The sequence below is a fragment of the Helicoverpa armigera genome, chromosome 13, assembly GCF_030705265.1.
Source record: "Helicoverpa armigera isolate CAAS_96S chromosome 13, ASM3070526v1, whole genome shotgun sequence".
Lineage (NCBI taxonomy): Eukaryota > Metazoa > Arthropoda > Insecta > Lepidoptera > Noctuidae > Helicoverpa > Helicoverpa armigera.
In genome coordinates this window covers 8,451,037-8,476,181 of record NC_087132.1, presented here as the reverse complement: position 1 = coordinate 8,476,181, position 25,145 = coordinate 8,451,037, and the positions used below count along the sequence as shown (strand labels likewise).

The 25,145-nt window shown below is 35.0% G+C and overlaps 3 protein-coding genes across 3 annotated transcripts; 1 reads left to right on the top strand and 2 right to left on the bottom strand.

Moving 5' to 3' along the window:
- The first annotated feature begins 2,738 nt into the window (after positions 1-2,738).
- Positions 2,739-24,125, top strand: LOC110370711 (muscle-specific protein 20). The gene is made up of 4 exons (XM_021326617.3): positions 2,739-2,899; positions 22,036-22,244; positions 22,857-22,977; positions 23,327-24,125. Exons 1-4 carry the CDS (start codon positions 2,876-2,878, stop codon positions 23,516-23,518), a joined length of 546 nt encoding a protein of 181 aa, XP_021182292.1. The 5' UTR covers positions 2,739-2,875; the 3' UTR covers positions 23,519-24,125.
- LOC110370710 (circadian clock-controlled protein daywake) lies at positions 3,335-8,051 on the bottom strand. Its single transcript, XM_021326616.3, has 6 exons — positions 7,833-8,051; positions 6,636-6,728; positions 5,436-5,583; positions 5,039-5,172; positions 4,811-4,960; positions 3,335-4,026 (listed from the first exon to the last, which is right to left on the bottom strand). Exons 1-6 carry the CDS (start codon positions 8,005-8,007, stop codon positions 3,833-3,835), a joined length of 894 nt encoding a protein of 297 aa, XP_021182291.2. The 5' UTR covers positions 8,008-8,051; the 3' UTR covers positions 3,335-3,832.
- LOC110370712 (myophilin) lies at positions 13,868-15,886 on the bottom strand. Its single transcript, XM_021326619.3, has 4 exons — positions 15,728-15,886; positions 14,741-14,940; positions 14,450-14,570; positions 13,868-14,364 (listed from the first exon to the last, which is right to left on the bottom strand). The coding sequence occupies exons 1-4, from the start codon at positions 15,731-15,733 to the stop codon at positions 14,182-14,184; spliced, it is 510 nt and encodes a 169-aa protein (XP_021182294.1). The 5' UTR covers positions 15,734-15,886; the 3' UTR covers positions 13,868-14,181.
- Positions 24,126-25,145: the final 1,020 nt, after the last annotated feature.

Below are 25,145 nucleotides of genomic sequence, written 5' to 3'. Positions count from 1 at the left end.
CCTACACACATATTTTCACTGATCTTAACTTAGACTTAGAATATTCTAGAAATATTGTGCTTTGAAATTATAAAAAAGTATTAGGTATAGCAGCGATCTTCATTCTTGAATAAAAACTTATTATTCGAAGGTACATAGATGTGTTACTTAGGTATTATTTTTTTAATAAAAATATTCTGATAGCTAGGTACGTTTTTTATGACCAACTTTTGAGAGATTACGGATTACAAAAGAAAATATTTTCGTCTCTCTAATGAGTTAAGGTTGTGTCGCCCTCAATATCGACTAGATGGTGCCGATAGACGAGCGAACGGAGCGCGAACGACATCTGTGGGATGATATTTATTTTAAGACGTTTACTCACAGGCTATTCCTGTCCCCATATACTACCTTGAACCGGTCAGAAGTACGACCTATTTCAGTTTACTGACTAACGAAACGTCTCGTTCACGACGCGAATATAACATGTTTTTCAATAACCTTTGATGGTGGGACGTAAGGACAAATACGTCAATGTATGACTGAGTTAGTCATTTTAAGCTAGAAACTTCTTTTATTTTATTGTTCAGTATGGAAGATCTGTGTAAAAATAAAATTTACGTTCTGGAGCGATGTGACTAATACAAAAATTGCATTGACGATTGATAGGGTGGCCCTAAAATTCCCAGGATAAATTATTTATTTTATTTTTTTAACTCTGAAAAGTTTTGCAGCCAAGCTATAATTACTTTATTGTCGTTTCTTTTAATTTAATTACATTATTAATTTGTTAAATACCGTTATAATAAAAGCAAGTATTTAACCGTAAACCCTATAAATCGTGTCCTGTATTTTTTCTTTATAATTTTATATAATAAAATAGAGCACGAACCACCGAGCAAAATATTGCGAGATACAACAGCACCAGTAAATGAATGATTACATTACAAAATTGCAATGCAGTGGTAAACAATGCAGCACGAACTGGGTGACGTCACGCTCATTCGGTGCAAAGTGCATGTATGCAGCTTAACCTTCTAGCGTTCATGTTACCCTGGTGCTCGTTCCTTTTGTGAGCGACACCAAAGGGGCCCTATCCCCTTCGAGCACCCTTCTCTGGGTCAATGCGCATCTGTCGGTCGTTCACCGGACCGACCTTCATCCGCTGGTTATGTCTTTGTGCGTATCTAGTTGTCATTTTTGCATTGCACTTGCTCTCATGCGTATTTGAATTAAATTAAAATAATTTCAATTTAATCCTGAAAACTACTAGCAAAACTTTTGTAAGAAATAGACAAAGGAACTTAACTATGCTTTCTATTACCTAGGAAGTTGCTCTTCTTCCTCTGAAGATAGATTCTCCTAGTTTAACTTTTTAAATTAATTTACTTATTAAGGTAATACTTCCCAAAAATGTATGTGATAGTCCCAAAAATTAAAAAGTAAAAGTATCTAAAAAAAATTAATAGAACAATAGATCTTAAACTAAGTGAAATAAATTCAGTTGCATGACTCGCAAGTAAAGCTGACACATAATTTATTCTATAATCTCCTCGAGTGATCCGCGTTAAGATGCTGCAACAAAATGTCTTACCAGGAACTCGATGTACGAGGAATGCATAATAAAGAAGTAGTTCGATGCACAAAACCGCATGAACCGACCGTGCAACATAAATGCATCGATGTTGATGACTGATATGGCGCGAACGCACACTAACGCAGTTTTTTATGGTTCACCTACACATTGATAGAACGTGAAAATTGAATTATCAATGAGCGCTACTATTATTTTCGGCATATTAATAATGTTCTGTACGTTGTTAGTGCTTAGTTTTTAATTTCATCATTCTCTTTTTTCGTGTTATGTACGCTGATTCCTCACTGTAATCTATGACTAAGCATTGGTGCATGCATGAGCGTAAAATCTTACCACATCAATAAAAGTCGGATATGAATCGTAAAGCTTGAAAGCGAGTGTGAAAAATATTAACCTCGTTCAATATAGGTCGGGATCAAACTGCTTGCTTGTGATTCAGCTCTTAAGAGAATTTACTATTTAGATAAAGGCCTAACAGTTTGCTAATTCTGGATCCACTGAATGTTCACCTTTAGTATTCAATTATTTACTTTTATACTTACTGCTTCTGTAATCTAGACCAACTAAATAGTCAGACTTGCAGTAGAACCTCTCTTTTTATCCATCAGATCATCCAGAGGAAAGGCATTCTTGAAAGTTTTTCAGTACATAAATTATGGAGCACGAAGATACCTACAACTCTTGCTTCAATCATAATAACTTACTATGAAATGAGTGAAGTCTCTATAAAATCTATTAACTATAGTTATCTATAAATTACCATATTAACGCATAGTTTTGTTCTCTAATTATAAATAGATCCCTGTTAAAATTAAAATGAAATTTTTATGATCCAGATTTCCGAGATACCTTAAATTATTGTAAATTATGGATATTCTAGCCATTAAATTTTGAAATTACTGTGAAATATGATGGCAAGAAATGCCAACACGTGGATATCCCACTCTCCATTGGAACAAAACAACTTGCAAGATGAAATCTATTTATACATCCTAAAAGTATAGACATGGGTGTGAATTATCATCGTATGTATTTATTTCGATGAAATTCCACAATAAACGTACTGACCACGTAAGGGGATATTTCTGTCGATCGTTCCCTCGTTTCTGCGTCGTGTTCCTTCGCACTGGTATTTACATCGATAGAATTTTGCTGGCGTATAAAACAGCTTATAGAAGCGGGTAACGCTTATTTTGTTCTCAACTTTGGTGAGAGAGCCATCTAGTGATTGCCGCTTGAAACACTCGCGTGTGATTTTGTGTACTAAGTGACATTTTTTGAAAATCCTTGTGATCCAAAATGCCTGGACGTCCTATTTGGCAGGTAAATAAAATATTTTATTACTTTTATTTTGCGGTTGGAAATCTTGGGATCAGGAGTGACGGATTACAGTGTTAATGATTTTACGGGTTCTATTTTTCATGACAAGAATAAATACTGAGGTACCCAAGTACACGCAGTTAAATTGTTGAGCTGTCTCTACCATTTATTAACTTTAGTGAAGTATGAAATATCCTTTCTTAAAAGTCTCAAGAGTTGTAATGGTTTTTAAGGTTAATTCAAATAAGTCATCAAACACTTCAAATGCTGAACATTTTGTAGTCAAACATTTGCAATGAATGGATGAGTTTTAATAATGTAAACTGTCTTATTCTCAATTAAACAATTTCCATGGAGAATTTAATTCTGTCTGATGACTAATGTTAACCTTAGCCTAGCTACCTGAAAATAACAGGTGTGTAAACAAAGTGTGGTTTCGTAAAAGTCCACGTTTTGGCACGGTGTCAAATTTCACTGAGGATAATTATTTATTTACCAAACTTTCAGAAAACTAACAGGATGCAATAGAATCATTAAATCTTAGCACTACTAATTGGGTGGTTAAAAATAAAACTGCAATCAATCGGTGTTTATAGTTTTCAGTATTTACACAACACAACCATTTTTCAGTCAAGTTAACGCAACTTCATTCGAATTTCATACATCTCGCTCAGTTTCCAATAGATTTTAATCAGGTTTGAGATTCAGGTTTCACAGTATTTTACCTAAATATCACGATGAAATACTTTAGTAAGTATATACGTATTGTAAAATAAGTAGGTATGTACACTTGTACAGACACTCATACACATAGGTATAATATTTCACGTCAAGATACTTAAGAATTAATTTAAAATTACGTTAAGACATTTTCTGAATAATCCTAATGTAACTAATCCTTTTTAAATAATTATTTGTAACTTAAAACTATAATAATTATACTTTCTTATCCGTCTTTTTACTTGGCAAGTTATTTTTCACGTCCCCGATCATGAAATCTCCAGGTAAATTATTGAATAATCTTTGCATAAAACCAAGTAAAATATCTTCTATAGTCTTTGATAATATCGGCCGCAAAGATTCGGAGACTGGTCGCCAATTAGCATTCAAATAGGCGTTAGTACTCTCCTCTGAAAAATAAAGAAAAAAATGTTGTAAGGCTACAAAATAAGTACATATTATTCAAACCCTATTCATCATAAACGCTTTCAAACCACCATGTAAACCTACATAATACAAATAAAGAATAATAATATTCCAAACAAAACTAATGTTTCAAATGCCATCTATTGTTGAGTTAAGAAACAAAACTTCAAGGTTAGGAATACTCGCAAATATTTTGCGACTTCGTTCATTGAATAATTCCGACCATTATTTAGCTAATTGGCTTCATATTTAGTAGTTTTCAATGATTAATAATGTAATATAAAATCATAATATATCATACAACCAGTCAGCAAGAAATATTAATCAAATAATGATCTCAAACGGACTTGCGAATAAAATTGGCAACAGTGAGCGAGCGGTTGTCAAACGTACAGCGACGTCTCAACGTCTCAACGTTGCAATTTGTAACACGTTAGTACTAGGGCAGCATAAAGTGTCAGAGGTAGAAGCGTCTGGTAACAATTCTCGCACATGAACGCCATCTACTAGTAACAGGCGTAGCTACTAAAACTATTATTGCTATTCGATAGCAGATGGCGCTTTTATATTACGCTGTTGAAAACATAGATGGCGGTAGACGGTCTACCAAAGTAGTAAAATAATTTGAATAGCAATTTACAACAACTCTTAACAACTATTTACTAGTAGTAGTGTCTACTTAAGATATAGCACTAATGTAAAAGTACCCATTAAAATATACGTTTATTCAATCCGTTTCTGCAATACAAAATAATATTTCACACTCACCCAACGACTCAATGCCGTCGAACAAATTGTTCATGCGTAATTTTAACCCTCCAATTGCATACTTGACATGTGCCCCAGTGACATTGAAAAATACAAATTCATCCTTGTTGTATACTTTAACATCACTGATAATATCAATTGTCATATTTGCTGGAAAGAGATTTACATATTAGAAATCAAAAACTGAATAGGTATTTAGAATTTCTTGCCTCTCAGCCATTTACTTACTCGGCTCAAACCAACATACACCGCGTCCAACCAAGGGAATTAATAAAATCTTTCCTTTCAGGTCATAAGTGCCTTCTATTCTTATTTTTGGAACTCGAACCTTTGTATGAAAATCGTAGGTTTTGCCATCCACTCTGAAAATAGGAGAACAAATACATATTATCATTTTCTAAAACTGCTGTTGCTGTATCTACAAAGTTGATCAGTATAAGGATTTTTTATAAACTTCCAGCATAGATTTGTTACTTAACCATCCCGGGTTAAACTTTTGATTAAAGCAGGGTATGAAACAATCGAATGAGAAGTCGGGCTACTCGACTACAATTTGCTCAACTTGGTCGATCAAACAGTCGTCCACGATACTAGGGTGTGAGAAATCCACAGCGATCATACTTACTGACTCGACAACACTTGCGTCTTCCCAAAACCTGTGACAGTGACGTCATCCAGAGCAGCATTAACGTTTACAGGACCGTCACCTTGCAAAATCCTTATTTTAGGTATTTTGAGGGGATCTAGAGGTTCCATTCCGATATCTGGTAGACCTAAAATCAAAAATAGTGTAAAGAAAGTACAGATGTCGCTAGTGGTTCTTGTTGATAAGATTAGGGAACTAATGGTGAATATTCTGCATTTCTACTGTCTTGTTATTAAATGCAACTAAAGCCATATAAAATCATATTTGATACCTCGAGGCGTCACATGAGTATGGTGAAGAAATAGCGCTTTCGCTTTCCGCAAGTTATGTACAAATGTTTCGTAATTGAGGCTATGTGACTAGCCCAGTGGCTTGTGAATCTACCAGCCCACTATCATACTCGCTATTTATCTACACTTAGGGAAATGTTTCTTTCTTTGTATGCGAAAATTAAGAGGTAATTAACGGATAACCTTTGTCTACACGTAGGATTTTCTAGTCTACTATTATTGTTAGGTATTGACTAAATTTTGCACATAGTCTAAATTAATAATGATGCAAGTTTATGTTCGCAACTAGCCAATAAAAATAGTTTATAAATATCCGATTATTAATTTGAAACAAAAGTAATTAGTCGTGTTATGACAAAACACAGTGGAAACGTTAACAAACGCGTGGGGGCACAATGTACTAGGAGTGCAGCGCCGACAAGTGGCATACAGTCGTACAAGGCGCGAAACACGAACAGCTGTGAGCAGTTGTGCAATGAACCAGGCACTCAGAAAGCGTGCCAGCTACCTACAAAGTTGACTGGTTGACCGGCTACTACAGTACCTAAATAACAGTGTTCAACTCAAACCAATCAAAAGCGTTGCGCCTGTTTTGGTAATTTCTCTAATATATTGCAGTTACAAGCTGCGGTTGTTCGAATATGTTTACAGATGTTTTGATTGAGCAAGACAGGTTTGATTATTTATAGACTGCGTATTAGTGGGTTAGCAGTTGCACAAGATAAGATATGCAAATCGAAATGTAAATACACAATCGGCAATAGCGGTCTGCAGTTCAACAGACCTAACCTTTACAATTGTAGTGTCAGTTAAAAAAAACTATCGTCAGAAAAGTTCTTGATAATCCTGAATGACAAGTTCAATAAATATGTAAAGAGTTTTTATTTACCTGGACCGAGCGCATTGAATAATTGCTGCACGGCTTCCCGCGAGCAATCCTCGAAGTTCGGATCACTTTTGTAGCATGTCTTCACGAAACTAGCTGAAATTAAGAAAACACAAAAGAATTAATCCACTAATATTAGAAAAAAGTAAAACCAGAACTACTGCTGTAAAGAGAAATGCAGTTGTAACGAAGAAATTACACGACGAGAACCACTTTTAGACAACCTTGACATTGACATGAATAAATGTATTCAAAACAGTACGCGTGTTACCGTGACATCTGCACGACTGTGATGCTACGAGTAGTAAAGGGGTTAACAATGTTTTCCTCAATAAAAAAGAACTGACAAAGAAAATTTCAACGAGGTACTAAATATAGTGCATCCATTTCAGACCTTAATTAATGGTTCTGTCCCAGATGAATAATGAGTCCTAGGCAAAATACCGGCTTTTGCAAACTCTGCATTGTGTAAAATGTTCTAAGAGATTCTAGAACCATTGGCAGAACCTACAGCATTAAATGGGTTATTAGCTTAGATAAACATCTTTGCATTGCTACACCTAAGTTTCATTACATAACACAGGTTATTATACTCTGCTCAAAGATTAACATCAACAGTAGAGTATGCAAACATTAGAATAACAGATTTACAGACAATCACGTCTTTTTTCAGAGGTATGTACCATTTGAAACTAACCGACATAACAATTTGTACTCTCAATTTCAACTAGGTATTAGGTACACTCGTAGCCAACGAACTGACCAACAGTATTGTAGCTGTATTTTATTGTAATGCACAAATTAATATTTCTTGCTCCACATATTTGTAAACAATATTAAACTACTTTTACTTGCCCCACAATCAAAATAAGGACGCACTGTTACAAAAGACTGTTACAGCAATTCATACTGTGAGAAAGTTCTATTGCAAAAAGTATTTATTAATTGAACATTGCAATCGAGTATTGTCTCACCGACTCGATCATTCCGCTATCGATACCTTAGAAAATGCCGTAACGCTACATGATATAACGGCCATAACCGATTTATGCAATACAGCAACATTATGGAACGCAAAGAACCGGCAAGCCAGGACAGTATTGCCAGATAATCACAGAAATAAAACGTTTTACACTGCATGTAGGCCATCTCATGAACTGGCACGATGCAATAGCGTGTACTATATACAAAAACACTTACGTTTCGTTTTAAAATATTCTCCGGTGGTACAGTGGAGCACTAATGTCACTATAAATAATTTAAACTGCATGTTTTGATTCGGCATCTGTTGTTGTGGAAGGTAGTCAGGGTGCCCCGAGCAAGCAGCTCGAGGTGGTGGTGCGATACTAAGGCCCCGCTCTGCGGGTCTCCACATGCCTCAGCAGTGCCACGAGGAGGGGGGCTGTACGCAATTGTTAACTATGTAAATAAAGCTTAAACTTATCGTTGCTCAAGTTAATATTGCTAATAATGCATATAAATTTCAAAGTGAGTTATTTTTATTTCTACCGGGAGCCGGTTATGTCATAGAGTTGAGAATAGTGAAGCAATGTTTGTTAATGAAAATAACAAATGAAATAGAAGTGAACCTAACGTGAAGGTTGAAGAAAAAATATTCAAAAGGCGATAGAAGTAACCTTAGTGACAATAAGAAGATTAAAGATCCTATGAATACTAGACCGTTGAACGTTGGTTACGGAACTTCTGATAAAAACATCAATGAAATTAGATACTAAAGAAAGGTACATTTACACAACTGCTGGAGAAGCTATTGCTGTTTCTGTAGAAATCAAGGAAATCTAGATGATTTCCTCAAAGACATGCACATAACTAGTTCAGGTTAAATAGACTAGTTGACTTGCAATTAAGACCTTACGTGTAGTAAGTAGTAAGTGTTACATTCGTTCCGTAACATCGATTCCCTCTTCTTCGACACGCCGAACGTTTGGTAATAGTGTACATAGATTTATAGTTTCAGTATTGGCTAGTTTATTTTTAATCTTAATTGCAATATTATATTTTATAGCTTTGCAATTAGGTCTTCTTAAATTACTTTCGTCATGCTTCACTACCCGTATAATTAGTGCAATGGTGGGCAGTCTGGTATTCTAGACGTGACTGAACCAAATGTATCATCTGGTGCATGTGGTATCCATCTATCAATTCTGGTAAAATTCCGAGATATTGCTCGAACGACTGAGAAAAAATGCATCGCAGAAATTGAGGCAGCTATTTTTGTACAAGCAGACATATTCAACATTGCGTTTTCATGTGTGTCTATAGATTCGAAAGAGGTTGCGTGTGAGTTTTGTCACTGTCGATCGCGCGATGGTTTTCGTACAAGTTCTTTGCACAACCTTACAACACATGACTGCAGACAAACCCTCTTGATACTCGTAAAGATCATACAACTTGCTTTATAATTTGCTCTTTACTTTGCGTAACCCTAATTCATTGCTAAATATTCATCGCACATTAGTTCTACTAGAATCGCAAATGTGTTACGATGTCGTGATATTACTAGATTACCTTGAACTCAGATAGCTATGGTGTCTAGATTATGATAATTTAGTCTTTATTGATAAGAATCACACTCATTATTTTATCGTGTTACATTTTGCAGTTTATGATAATGACGTGAGCGAAGAGTCCCGAGATCGATAAATGTAAACATGCAAATAAACTAGTATTTTTTTCCTCAACGTCACCTTGATCTATAAAAGCATCTCTCTGCCTATAAAAAGCTATGATGCAACTTCTTTTCCCATAGAGAGGTTACGATGACATTATCAAGTGAATCTTATATCATTGCATGCCGATGACATAAAAGACTCAAGAAAAAGAACAAAAAGACTAATAACTTAAACTAAAATCTGGATCGTGCTTCCTAGAACTGATGAAAATAATTAAGATTGTAATACAAGATTACATAAAGATAGTTTAGTAGCTACAAGTTAGTGTTGCTGAAGTGAGTTAAATAAAACCTCCAGATGATAATGTCATTTCTTTTCGAAATCGTAAGAAAAATGAAGCTAACAAACTAAGGGTCCCGACCCTGACCTGCATTAGGACACTTTAAGTAAACAATGCTGAAATCCACATTTAGTTGTTCAATAACATTATATAATTTGGACAACAACCGAGCGTAGCTTAAGTAATTCATAAAAATTGGAAAACGAATATTTCCAAACAATTTTACGCTGGACTAGTAAAATTAGCCAATTCGTATTCACTTATGCGTTCAAAACAAACAATGTAGCTTCTAGCGTGAAATAAACTAGACAAGCTCACATAGGTATGTGTTTGACCTCATGCTGTAGAATTGTGCAAAGGGACAAACAGGTCATCGAGCAACGCAACTATGTGGGACATAGACAAAATTAACGGCGAAGAAAAAAGAGAAAGGAGCATAAAAATAATTCTCATTTCAGACACTCTAACTGAAATGTCATCATGATACATTTGCGTTAACAGAACATAAACAACCTTCAGCCAAGTAGATACATCAACAGTTCCACACATTTTAAGTTTATTTTCGTCTAGGATATTTCTTAAGAGTTTTATAATAATTCTTGGGTTTGTCCTCGCGGTCGCTGAACGACTTTGACCCGTGGGTGAGATGCAATCGGTGCAGTTTAGTAAACCACCAGTATACGACTCGTGGTACCAGTTACCCGGGCGCTAGACATTTAGAGGAGGTTGGTCGTTGTGAAATAATAGTACTGATCATACCTTAGAAGGAAAGGTAATCGTTGCACTAATTTGCAATAACTGAGAGGGCGATCTAGTACTAGACGAATATGATACCAGAGAAGATTTGACTCATTACTTTACATAGGAAAATAGGATACAATTCCAATTGGAGCCTCATGAAAAACGGAGTCTTTGGAATGCTACAAGAAGCATCATTTAACCAATACCAACGCCTAAGGCAATATTATACCGCAAATGATTTCAATTAGCACTGTTCATAGTTCATTTGATCCATGAGCTTCCCAGCAAGTACAATCCTATTGCGGAATTTATATTAATGGGTACTAGATGTTACCCGCGATTTATTTTTAATATTAGCAAAGAATGATTACACTTATTTTGCGAAACCGAATAATTTGCAATTTTACTATTAGCGTAGACCATGAGTCTAGACTAAATACATTTATTAATTCTAATAATTTATGAAATTGGAGCATAGGATAATATTTCAAAATGGAATGCTAATTTGATTGTTAACTCGCTTAATGAGGTAAATAATTCCTCTAATAGGAAAATTACTGAAAATCTGACGGTAATGTTACGCAACGATGCTGAAATGTTTTAAGAATATTCTAAAACGGTGTTGTTGTCAAGAGATTTACCCGGTTAGTGTAAACTTGTAAATCCCTTCGTGTACAACGTAAAGCTTTTTATAAACGAACCCAAAACATGCCAAAGTTGAACCATTGCCAAAATACTAGCAACAACATTGTTGTATCCACATGGGTACGTTGTAATTATCACACTTTAACTAGAAATTTGGCGTATACCTTGAAAATTACCTTGACCTTGGTGAAATGTCTAGTAATTACAAGTAATTAGTTCTTAAATATAATACGTAATGTCAAGGTGTCGTGTGTCGTGAGGATAAATCCAATAGCGGCTTCGGATCTTGGCCGTGGATCAAGATAAACAATCTTCACAGTAACGTCGAACCCACGCTCGGATGATGGAACTACTCTTTCTGGAACATTAGCTAACTGATGTAATAATTTATTTATTTTTATAGTTATATACAGAAGCACTTTAATGCTGGCGTGAAATAAATAGTAGCTACTGAAACTTTGCACGCCTGTTCGCAGATGACTTAGCAAGGACTAGGCTAGCAGCAAATTGTAGAAGTGTAGTGTATTGGAATAGGGGGAAAGTAGGAGTAGTTCATCTTCTAGTAAAGGATGTTTGTTTGTGCATTAAAAGGATCTCTCGCTCTTATTAAGATAATCAATGCCTGATACCTATAGTTAACATCGTCAGTGTTCAATTTGGTGGAACATTTCGGTTTTACAGCACAAAAACAAATCATGACTTAACTCTTGAATTTATCACTTAACTTTAACTATAAAACACTTAACCTAATATTGTTACCGACATCGCAAAGCCACAAACATACAATGTATGAGACTATTATTTCCAAGACCACCTATTTTCTGAAGATCACAACAAAAACACGAAGTTTGCATAGATTCAAGAATGAATAGAGGTTGAACGACCTCCTTATGTCTTTGCGCTAAAATGTTAATAATAATCAAAATGGCGCACACTTGTGTGCCATTGTAAATTATATGTATTGCACACTGTGACATTGGACGCTGGTATTTCATAGAACTTCCTATAGGACACCATGTTTCAGATTTTTGTGAAAAAGCTAGGTTTGGACAAATCAATTTTGACTAAATGCACTCTGATTACCTAATTTAATATGTATCATGTATCTCATTAGAATAGCCAATGGTAGCTTGTTCTTCAATGGTAATACGTGCCTTTTTGTTTTAATTTTCGAATTAATTCGATCACTTTAATTGAAAGCTTTGAAAGAACAACGCCTAAGAAAATCAGAGAAGAAAATAAATAAAATATATCTGGCCACAAAAATGTCTGCCGGATGAGACAAATAAATTAAAAATCTGTTCGGAATTTGAATTTGTTTAGAAAACACAAAATGTTACAGCACTTTAATCTATTTATTTCGAATATATATTTATCTGGCACAATTTTAGACGGACGAAGATTGAAATGAATAGATGAGACACTCGTTTCCAACACCAACCCAATATTTTAAAGTAACATTTCTTTCTCATTATTATTGATTGGTTTCATTATTGTTTTTATAATAACAATGTTTACTATTATCGCGTCTTTTGTATATTAAGTTCTGGATAAATCTAGTAATGAGATACGTTATCACAAGTCGGAGTATAATAATATAATCAATCAGACGACAATGTTTGATAACCTTATATGTATTAATGACGAATTCCAGTCAGGTGATTTAAATGACCTTTGGAGCGAACCCTTCAAAATTAGACATACCAACGATACCAACAGTATTCAAATTATGATTAACTCTCATGACCTATTCGTCCGATTAGTTAAAGGATTACCTACAATTAATCGTAGGTAAAAATGACATCTATAAGTATCCCTGGATTAGATTTTCGTTGTGAATGAAAATGTTAATCTTTTAATATGAGATTAGTGATTATGGAAACAAAGCAATGACAAATAGTGGTCGATGTCAATGACTTGGGACCTTTAGACGAAATGCAATTAATAACGATTAAAAGGAAATACATAAATAGTAGCTTAGATGTGTTATGTTTTGATATGTGGAAGAAATGTAGTTTGACTAGGATGAGATTTTGGATATGTTTCTCGTGGTAACCCACATCTTGGGGGAACTTCTTTCTGAACCTATAAAATACAGCGTATGTCACCCGGTGATTAACTTCCTAACAGTGAATGAATTTTTCGAATCGAATCAGTACTTTGGAAGCCTTTACAATATTGGTCTGATGATGAGACTCGACACTCCACAAAAGTGTAATCATAATAACAGACCTATCACCTATGTGAAGTATTTAAAAATTTTAACGCTTTCGATCTATTCAAATAATTAACTCCATTTAAACCTTACTACACTCAGCCTATCATAATTATCATCCTGATCTTAATTTAGGTAACACTTAAATGCAAATGCATAATTATTAATTTTATTTGCATCCTAATAATTCTGCAAGCTGTCAACTAGGAAATTTGGCACATGCGCAGTGCGTATGATGGATTGGTTACTAGGTAGGTAATAATTCTTAGCAAGTCATAAAGTTGTCATAAAATTGGTACTGAAGGTAACTTCTATTGCTAGACATTGTAAGGTATTTGGTCTAGCCTGTTACTAATTGTAAGATCGTCAGGGATGAACTCATTCCAAAATTATAAAATATTTCCATATTATCATCATAAACTACAAGTACTTGCCAACTACTGATGTGACATGTTTTTTTTTAAGGTTCTGATATTGCCTACATGTTAAATGTGCTTCTTCTTGTCCATTTACAATATTTAAATTATTAATTTCATTAATTATACATATCTCTCTCATCATCTCTCATCATTCCTATTTCACTCAATCTCACTTTTATCTTACAATATATCCTCACGCGCTTTAGATTGTCTTTTGTAGCGGGATAATAAAGAAACCACAATTACTTACAAATGATATTTATTAGATAAAGTTAAATATTTACAAATAAAATATCGGTAAAAAAGACTTATCGAAAATAGCGCTGTTAGGAGTTATAATAGGTCCTACCTAATTACTAAATAGTAATAATTTAACACTATCACACAATCTTTGACGTTGTTAAGCACTGCAGACATAATTGACTTAGAAGAGAATACAAATCATGTAATTTCGACCTTCATTTGACATTCATAAAAATACTGTTTTACACCGAAATGTTCGGCTGGTCTCATTGGCAAGCTTGTGGGAAAGAAGCGATGAGCTGTTGATAGAGAATTACATATGACGGGTGTTGCCGAAACCGCCATGGCCTGACTGGGAAGCTCCCTTGTTGTAACCCATTTGGAGGTTCAGTTCACTTTCGTGAGCACGAAGCTGCTCCTCAGTGAAGGTACGCTCGTTCTTCTCAGCCATCTTGGGTCCGAGCTGAGGACCGGTCCATTCGGGGTGCTTTTGGGTCTGGAAATATCAAAATAGAATTTAATAAAAAACTCTTTTGATAATTTCTGCTTCAGTTTGGTTCAGCTACGGAAAAAATACTTACGATCCTTCCCAAAGCGTATAAGCAAAGGGTGACTTGAGGAATGTTACGCCTCTCGAACAGGTCAGCGGTTTGGAAGATTTCTTCTTCAGGCACTCCGTACTTCTTAATGGCGGCTTGGAACCTGAAAATATCGTTAATAGATACATATTAAAAACAACTATTTCTAGGACTTGTCTCGAAACAATTATTTAAATGAAAACGTTACTTTTAAACATGACTGTCATATTTTGGCAACAGACTCTGCTTGTTTCTTGTTTACATTTCGCTAGGAAGACAAAATTTTATGATTACCTCTGAATGTTTTCCATAAGCTGGAAGTTGGTTCCTCTCTCCTGGATCTTCTTGACGGATCCGGGGGACAGTTTGTTGATGAGCTTGCAGAGGATGACTCCGTCCTTCAGGTAGTCTTCATAGGCAGCGCTGGGGAGAGGCTCTCCGATGACAGCGCTGATCCAGTTCAGGACCTCCTGTTCTTGTTCCTTGTTTCTGGGCTGAAAGAAGAATACTTTGTTAGAGATTTCCTCTCCAGTACTAACAAGATCCAGTTTAATATCTACTGGAAAATTAGGGAGCATAACGAGGGCATGAAATAGCATTACTCGACTTTTACTACGCTCATAAATTACGTTTGAAAAAATCGAAACTTGCAAGTTTCGAACGGAGGCCGTAAAACATTCGCTCCAGTGCCAAGTCGTTTGATGGCGGGCGGGCGGATTCCAGCATCACCGACGAAAATAGCTCAGTTTACGAAACAGATCGCTGTTATCCCTTACGGACGAGATGGGGTACATCTGGAAAGCTTTTAAGAGTAACCTACAGCAGGTTAGCGATATGATGGGCGGCACACAGCTGCGCGCGCGCCGGTCATTAATCTAAAGTATTCTAAAACTATTGACGTCATCAAACGTTCGCCGAATGTGTTATTATAATGTATTGTAAAACAAACTTTTAAGATGCTTAGTTTGTTGTGTTATTGAGTCAATAAATGTTTAGTATGTAGATATTATGTTCAATAACTAACTACAATGTATGAACAGATAGCGGAGACGTTGATGAAAGTGCAGTAATAGGAATAGAAGGCAATTTATGCTTTTTATTAAATGAAGGAGGAATTTTATAATTAGAAAAGTGTAAAGTTGGTGATCTAAAAGTTGGTGGTAAAAAAAATATGCTCAAGAATGCAGAAATCTAAATAAGGAAAACATGATTAAACTTTTAGGCAATTAGGAAATGATTAGTGTATAGTGTAAAACAGTGTAAAGTCTAAACGATACGTACAGCCATGTTACAAAATGTCACTAAACTTTTTGTATTAACACTAGTAAAACGAGCTTTCGCTTCGAGATCGTCTAGTGGACTGTAGGCAGTGCACTCCGCCCGCCCAAGCCGGCTCGCGGGGGCGGGAGTATCCACCAGATCTTCACAGACTTCGTAACGTACATAATATACGTAAATATAACATGGCGTCAACGTTATTTACATCATGAAGAAGCTACCGTTGAATAAAAGACGATTATAAACCCTTTTCATTCATGAGGTCGGCCCACGGTTGCTATCGAATAAACAGACGTCCATTTTTGCTCTTTGTATTCAATTGTTTATCTTTGTATTATTGGGTAACTGTAATTTATGGTGGTACATCTGTTGTGGCTGTGTAGGTTTTCTTGGTTAATAATGGGGATATTTTATTCTGCCTCTACGGATATTGAAAACGGATTGGACTTCATCAAACATAGACTTATTATTTGTTCTAGTGGTTGTAACTTAACTATAGTCTATGTATCTACTTATCTTTGGAATTTGGAAGAAGCAACTCGGAACCATTGAATAGCTACTAAATCATCATTATATCTTTGCCCTTTGCTCTGTTTCGCAAAAACCTAGAGTAATTTGTGAGATGTTTGCGTTAAAAATATTTCCTATGAATTTTATAAATATGATGAGGTTCATTATTTCAAATTTTTAGGACAACCGGACATGGTTCAATGATTTACTTTCAGAAACTCGGCTAATGATGTTATTTAAGAAAATATTTTTCATAACAAATAAATTACTTATATTCTATTGCTTTTAATTCGTGTTACTATCTGAAATTTCGAATGCAAATTACGTTGAAAACAATTGCATTCGAGGAAACATTGAAAAACAAATTTTCACACATGTTTTAATGTAAGCAAGAAATATTTATACGCAAACAAATAAGTTTCTTAGAAAACATTAATAACAGATCTGTCAGATTCTCTATCATTAGAACCATGTGAACAACAACCACAGCGGAAAGTCGTATGAAAAAAACCTCAACATTCACTTCAGTCACACAATTTTCCAGTAGGTATATTTTCGTTTGTGGTTGCGTCTGTAAGTACATTGTTTATTTTTTTTTTATATATTAATACGAGTAATAATGTCTGCGGTCATCCAGAGTGCCTAACTCAGTCGTCTGAAACATAAAACGTCGGCAAAACTGTCAAAAAAATTAAATTCCCAATATGATTATAATTTAGACTGCCATCAGGCTTAATTCTTACTAACATTTCATGTAAAACTGACGAGTAGTGCCGTGTGGCGAAGATAGTATTATAAATAAAGAGCTTAGCTACAAAACAGCTGTTTAATACATAATGTAAAGCGGGTTATGCGTTTAATACCGCACATAAAATTGGATCACTTTTGAACGAATGACGATTTGATTTTAAATTTAGCAGTCGTGACGTCACAGTTTAACGTCAATCGTGCGTGGAGATCTAGATCCTGTTTCTAAAGAGGTGTAATCGATTTTTAGTAATGGATAATATATGTTTCTGTGCCTCTATAAGATAACTATAGGTATAGACCTATTTATGACCATTGATATTTTGCATTGATATACAAAATATCAATGGTTATATGTCAAAGAAAACGACTTAAAGTGTTTGTTTTGTAATTTTATCGGAATGTCTGTTACGCCCTCAGGAATTGAAACCTATAGTCTGACCGTTTTTGTGCATTTGACAGTCAATTTTAATATAGGTACTATTTTATCTTAAAATTGTCAGCTGTTAACTGCAAAAAAAATCAGTACTCTCTACAGTCTCAGTATCTAATAGAGATTTTTATCTAGCTGCAGGGTGGGTCCACACTGAACTTTTTTGATAGACTTTTTTAATAAACTACTGAAACCATTAGAATCTTTGTTCTTGTCGTAGTCACGAATGAAACATTAAAAGTAATAGCATTGTGTGTAATGTAATATCCTTGAAAATAGTGTTCTAATAATTTTACTGTTTATGAGCTTGGCATAGCTCGTAGGTTATTGCTCTCTTTCTTTGTTCATTTGAAATTGAAACCATTCATTTTCTATTGAGAATTTTTTCTCCAACTGATTTTTTTTCGAGAATTTAAATGTTTATTTGATCGAGTATTTTAGAATAGTTTCTAAATTAACGACTATTAGTTTCCTGTCGGATGCTGTCAATCAGTCTCCGGAAAACTCAAAAATTTTTTTTCAATTCTTCAAGAAAAAACTGTACGATTAATTTATCAAAAAGAAAATGGTTTCCGATTTCCTACCATTTATCAACTCCCACTTATTTTTACAACAGGCGTCCTCCTAGATATTTTTACACCGAAGTAAATAATTATCGTGAACTTTGACATTGTTGCTATTTCAAGACCTAAGAACATCTTATAAAAACCCTTATATCTAAAATCATGTTCAACATCATATGCACACAGAATGCACCGAACATACTACAAATTCTCCGAACAAGCTCTCCAAAGCCAAACATAGACTAAATGATTTACAGACACAACAACATACAGATGTGACAACTTACACGGGTTATGAATATGGCTCTGTTTATGCCTACGTCGGAAGATGCTCAATCTATTCTATAAATGTAAGCCGAGTTGGCAAACAGCCAAGCGCAGAAGCACATCCGGAGTTGCGGGAAACCCCTGGGGTATCAAATTCTCGTAATCTTGTCCATATTATGCAGTTTTTGGTAGTAAAATTAATTTGTTTTTGAAAAGCTTTACGCAAACAAATGTCTGTCGAATTGTCTTTCCTTCTCTGGAAGACAATTAATGAATATCTAGAATCATATACAACCAAACGCAAATATTAATTAGAGCTATTCAGCAATGTGATGTGATGATGATAAGCAGGTACACTAGGTAAATATGTTAGCCATTTGAATAGAAGCTTTAAAAAGTTAAACAATAATACAAAGGCTCACTTTTAGTTATCAAAATATCATATTCATTGCATTAATTAACCAATTCAATTGAAAAACTTTAGTTTCATCTTCAGCCTGGCGTAGCTTTGCGCTAACCAAGATTTGAAATGCATTAAGCCTTAAGGTTACAGAATTCGAGAATGATATAGAAGGTCCTAACCTGAGCCGGTATCAAATGCAATTAGGCCCTAATTGCAGTCACTGGCCTTAACCAGAGACATAAGCTAAATAACTGTATGTAATTGTAAATGTTCTTGTGCCATGATTAATACAGCTAAGCATTTGAGTGCTAAAATACCTAAGATATTAAATGTAAAATTCGAAGAGCCTACCTACATATTTTTAACATTCTTCGACGACCTAAAAAAAGCCAAATAAATCCTTAAGAATCTATACTGAAATGAAGGAATTATGTTACAAACTGTTTTATAAATCATCGAAGTTTTGAGTAAGTATCCCGTCTAGGTATCTCGAATGCGGTTTCAGCAAATTTTTCTCTGCCTAGATCATAGAAGAGTCCCAGTATTCGGAATTCACCATAGAGCTGCCACCTCGTGTACCAGTTTGAAACTATGTAGGTACAGGTTTCTATGCTCTGAGAGCCTTTAGAGACTGCAGTTGCAACTCATATAGCACGTGAAGGTGATCACTTAACTAACGCCGTTCACTTGCAGTTAAACTCGACAGGTGGCGTTGTTAAAATGAAGCTCAGAAAATGCAAACCCTTCACTTTTTTTTCAATCTATTGTGGTTAGTGGTGTCGTTCATGAGCTATCAACGATGCCAAACTCTGTGTTTTTTTTCGTGGAACCTAACTACACTGTGTATGCCTAAAAAATATATACTGCATTAAAAACACGACAAAGTCAAACGATAGATGAAAATAAAATAACGATTCCAACCGTTTCAAAAATAGAGGATTTTTAAATTTGAGTTCTAAAAGGTCCTTCTTGAGTGTCATCATTATTAGGGTCATTGAGACATCAACCTCTGTGTAAAAATTCTAAAGAGTTAATATATCAAAGAAAAACGTGTCCTTAAAAGAAGTTGATTACAAAGGAACATTAGATCTATGGCTATAGGTCTACATTAATTTTATTATGGTTAACATAGCTATTGTGTTTATGGCCACTTCCCAGCACCATACCACAACCATAACGTAGGTGTATGGCATAGCAATACCTCTACATTAGTGTCTGTCTGCCCATTGTTACATTGTTTGGCGCAAAAAATGCATTCCAAATTGTTCAAACGATGTGGTCAAAAGTAACTCAGAACTTGTTGCATCACCGGTTGCTTTGAAGAATATAATATCTTTATAGGAATCTTTGCATTTCTACCTATCCTTGCTGGGGAGTTTGTTGCGTGCGCCACGTCTTCCCTACATTACCACGTAGGAAGAGATTAACGGTGGAGCGTTTTGGGGACTCTCTTTTGTTTTTGACGTTCGAAGAGTGCTGATTTATCAGCCTTATTTGAATAAACATTTTTAATTTTTAGGTTTGAGTAACGCCCATTAGGTGAAAACCCATTATCATTAAATGGCCAATTTGATTAGACTCGTACAAAAATGTTATAGCCATTTCTCTTATAACTTTTTTCAGATACTTAATAATTTAACATACCTAAATAAAACGTCATAATACCTATGTACATTATACTTACCTGTAAACTGAAATCTTAATTGTCATTGGAAATATTCATAACAAGAGTCACAGATGAGTTATTTATGAAAATGAGACCTTGTATCAACCTTCTCTCATAACAGTCATAAGCCTCTTGTTGTTTGAAAAGGTACCAACGTCATATGCACATTAAACGCTGAATAAAAAACACATTACCTGCCTACTCTAATGATAATTTTTATTAGGTACTATTGTAGTACCTCCTTGTATGATGTATACCTACTTTACTAGCGATTCCTCGTGGTTCCAACCGAGTCCCTAGAGAACTATTTCCCTCCCAATCTAAAAAGTAGCCTATGCACTTTCTCAGGTCCTAGAATATCATCTGTGTTCCTAACACAGAGAGACGGAGTTACTGTCGCATAGCTTTTCATAGAATTCTCAGGAGACCGAATCTTTCCCTTATTGGTTCCTGGCCCTAAGGTCCTAGATTTTCTCTACTTTCTTTAAAACGGTAAAGAAAAATTGCAGACCAAATAAATATAAATAATTGACAAGAATACTTATTTTTACGTACCTTATTCAAGCAATCCTTATTTGTCTAATTATTCCACCAAGCGCACTTACTGAATTTACCAAAATATTAATACTAATAAAAAACTATTGATAAAAACTAAAACAACAATAAAAATTAAACATTAAAATGTCAAAGAAAAATGTTTTGGCACGTAGAAAAATAAGAAGAGCATTATAAAGGGATGAGTTTTCACCGCAGAATATAATAGCACGGAACATAAAATTATGAGCAACATTTTTAAAACTTGCAAAGTTGGATAATCACAAATAATGTTTACGCGGTACTTGTATGCACTCCACGTTGCACTCAATGAATACAGTATTTTTGTTAACGTAACTTAATATATAAAAACAAATGAAAGTCAAGGTTTGTATCAATCGGAGCGTTATCAGTGACTACCGATTGTGCGCCGGCGCTTGACATAAATGATGACCTGTAGGACAAATAAATATCTTTTGTCTTCACATTAATTATCGGCCATAGATGTCCTGTGCTTAGCATTTGAATTGCAAAAACTTGAACGTGTTTTGAATAAAATGAGATTTAAGAAGAGGTACGAGGTACAATTTACATGCCAACAATGTTTACCTATTAGTGTAATGTTAAATTACTGTGGGTACTTTTTCAGGTACAAAAATGTACTAGCAAAGCACACCACAGGAACCCATTTCCCTATTTTAAGACTAATTACTAGGTACATTTAAATCTTAAAACCCTCCGGTATTAAAATAGCTCTGTCAACGGAAACCTCTAGCTAGGAGGACATCATCATCATCATAATGCGAATACGTCAATTTGTTTTTCCAAAAAAATAATCAACAAACATTATTTAAATTAACTCAAAGTTAGTACTTGATTTCAAGTTAACACAAAAACTGTAGTTTTAAATTAAAAGTGTGCAGATTAAATTAAGGTCAATTTTGACTAATAATAGTATTTATTTATATTTGTGCAGCTATTGTTTGTTTAGGTAGGTAGGTACTTAATTTATGATAGTGTAGTTATCGTATCATTGTTTTCATCAAGTACTACCACTTTCTTACCAACATGAATGGAAATTAGAATGCCCCTTAAACAATCAACATCGTATTATCTTTTCTTTGTTTGTTATCGTTGGTTCTTATATCGTTCATCGTTGGTTCTCAACTTTTGTCTTATCCATTTCAGTGTGCTGGTAAGCGTGAGCCTGAGAAGGAGCAAGAAGCCCAGCAATGGATCGAGGCGGTGATCGGCGAGAGGTTCCCCAACATGCCCTATGAACTGGCTCTTCGCGACGGTATCATCCTGTGCAAGCTCATGAACCGTCTACAGCCTGGCATCATCACCAAAGTCAACGTCTCTGGTGGGGACTACAAGTACATGGATAATATTAACCAGTAAGTATTTAAGAAGGATAAATAAATTAATTTGGGGGTCATTTAAACATTTTCGCCAATCGTTACGGGTAGGTAGTCCGAAGCCAGCAAGTCTGACACCAATCTTACCAAGGAGAATTAGGTTGCCTGGGTAACTGGGCTGAGGAGGTCAGAAAGGCAGTCAGTCTATGTAAAACTCTGGTACTCAGCTGCATCCAGCTAGACTGGAATCCCACCTCCAAATACTTAGGAAAAGGCCAGGCATAGATGATGAATGTGGATTGAACGAAGATTTGAGAACTCTTTGAATTTGCCAACATAATATTTACCTTCACGACACAAAGTTAACTGTATCGATACATATGTGACACATCAGGATATGGGCTTGTAACTTGCTTTTAGGTTTTATTTTATTTCCATTCTACTGGTTTCCTGCTTCAACATCAAAATCGAAATTGAAGGTTTACTACTTACACGGAAAAAATATCTCGTTCAAAACTTTTAGTTAGCCTTCAAACTTTTCCGTCACCATTCACATGTTTTGTTTGTTTATTTTAAACAACTTTTCTGTGCAATTTTACTTCGATAGTTATAAAAGACTTTCCTGCAATAACATAATGTCATTGTTTATAGATTCCAGAAAGCGTGTGTGAAGTACGGAGTACCTGATGTCGACCTCTTCCAAACAACAGACCTTTGGGACCAGAAGAACATCGCTCTCGTCACACAAACCATCTTCGCTCTTGGCAGGACGGTAGGTTCCAACTTTTTCTTGTCACTAGCTTCCGCCAGCGGTTTTACCCACATTAGAACTACTTTACGCACTTGGATTGGATCTATCGAGGAAGGGATCACTTGGATTCAAGTAATCCCTTCCTCGATAGATAGGCTATCTAACACTGAAAGTTTTTCAAATCTACCCAGAATTTTTATAGATTACGGCATTCAAACACACTCTTCAACTGCAAAATATAGGTACTTAGATTTTATTCTCTGGAAGATAGGTACGATACCTTATTTCAAATACTAGACATCCAATTAACATAATTCACAACAAAAACTGACAGACGAGGTTACATTAATAATTCACATTTGTTTTTCAGGCATACAAACACCCGGAATGGCGCGGCCCCTACCTAGGACCCAGGCCTGCTGAGGAGAACCGACGTGACTTCAGCGAAGATGTGCTCCGTGCTGGCAATGCCGTCATTGGTCTTCAAGCTGGCACCAACAAGTTGGCCAACCAATCCGGCCAGAACTTTGGCGCGTCTCGCAAAATCATCCTTGGCAAGTGAAGTACTAGGCTGCCAGAAATCAAAGATGGTATTTTCGCAACACTACTTAATTGTTTATTTATTTGTGGAATTTGTCACTTTGGTTTATTTTTTTTTATGTAGAATAAGTTTATGTTGTAGGTATTTTGGTTTAGTTTAAATATCTATGTATGTATTGATTGCCTAATTTTTGTAGTTCCTTGTCCCAAAATTGTATGTAGAAATTTTAATGTGATCGTAATGATTTTTATAGAAACGTAGTACGTGTTATTATAATTTTCAATTTTATTTAAAAGCCAAAATAATGAATAGATATAATTTACCAAAGTTTTTTGACTAGTCATAAAATTTTATAATTTTAGTTATTTCTATTTTTTTATTTAAGTATCTATATATGTTTTATTTAAACAATGCCTACTTTTAAGTTCTAATCAATAAACTGTGATTTATCGAGTCGGACGAGGCTTAACATTTGGTACAAAAACTTTTATTAAATTACAACAACGACTGCATACAAAATAAATAGTATAAAACCATCAAGGATAATTTATTGTGGTCAACACAGAGCTCCTTATATTTAATTGGATGAATTACGTGCCTTTTATAAATAAATGTATGTGGTACCATCTCAATTTTTTATTTTCTTTCAAAAATTATACCCACACCTAACTGTAGGTACCTACTTACATAAAAAAGTAAAATAAATAGGTATACTGTATACAAAAGTTTCATTAATTTATCATTCAATAGAATTACGTCCCGCTCGTCATTTTTTATCATGGTGAAAATTACAGGCCGACGTAGGTCAATGACCTAACAACTTTTTCGTGTACCTAGCTTAAAAAACGTTTTCTCTCTTCCGTTTATATGGAAGATCTTCATACAAAATTAACTTAGCAACACCTAATTATTATGTAATACAGTAGTATAAATCACGTGAACCTACTTAATATTTATCCAGTGTCGACATTATAGCCATGTGCGAGAAGAATGATAATTTTGCAAAGCGCTTTATTCAATCGATCACTTCATTCACTTAGCAGAAAGCTGTTGGTATTAAGTATACCTACTAATATTGTAAATCTGAAGAGTTTGTTTCTTTGCTTGAACGCGCTTATCTCAGGAACTACTGATCATATTTGAACAAAAATAATTTCAGTGTTAGATACCTAGCCCATTGGTCCTTAAGATATTTATGAAAAATTGGATAAGTATCCATGAAGGTTTATTTCAAACATAATGTTAGAGGCCTACCTATTACACGTAGATAGGTCCCTTTGTACCTACCCATCAATAGGTATCAATTATTTTTTCCATCCGGCCTTCACCACAATAGGTGCATGTCCTACCATACAACACGCAGCCTTTTTAGGAATCTTCATAAATAATGACCTCTGTTGCATTTTTGGACTGATTTGTTCATTATTATTCTACTCATGACAGAGGAAAATGTGTTATTAATCTCTGCAGATTGACCACCCAGAGAGTGGAAAGGTATTCTTCATAATGATGAGGGCATGGTGAGGGCCTACCTATAACGTGATCATCATCATCATCATCTCAGCCATAGGACGTCCACTGCTGAACATAGGCCTCCCCCTTAGATCTCCACAGTTAAGTAGGTACCTGTTGGAGGCGTCCTGCATCC

Bases quoted from the DNA above. Each gene is read 5' to 3' on its own strand.
- LOC110370710 (XM_021326616.3), bottom strand. From the start codon at position 8,007: ATGTGGAGACCCGCAGAGCGGGGCCTTAGTATCGCACCACCACCTCGA. The intron at 4,961-5,038 runs GTAAGTAAATGG...ATCTCTTTCCAG, and splicing joins TGTATGTTGGTTTGAGCCGA to CAAATATGACAATTGATATT. The intron at 4,027-4,810 runs GTGAGTGTGAAA...TTTATTTTTCAG, and splicing joins CGACGGCATTGAGTCGTTGG to AGGAGAGTACTAACGCCTAT.
- LOC110370711 (XM_021326617.3), top strand. From the start codon at position 2,876: ATGCCTGGACGTCCTATTTGGCAG. The intron at 22,245-22,856 runs GTAAGTATTTAA...CATTGTTTATAG, and splicing joins TACATGGATAATATTAACCA to ATTCCAGAAAGCGTGTGTGA. The intron at 22,978-23,326 runs GTAGGTTCCAAC...TTTGTTTTTCAG, and splicing joins TCTTCGCTCTTGGCAGGACG to GCATACAAACACCCGGAATG.
- LOC110370712 (XM_021326619.3), bottom strand. The intron at 14,571-14,740 runs GTAATCATAAAA...CGATATTTTCAG, and splicing joins CTTATGGAAAACATTCAGAG to GTTCCAAGCCGCCATTAAGA. The intron at 14,365-14,449 runs GTAAGTATTTTT...TGATATTTCCAG, and splicing joins TATACGCTTTGGGAAGGATC to ACCCAAAAGCACCCCGAATG.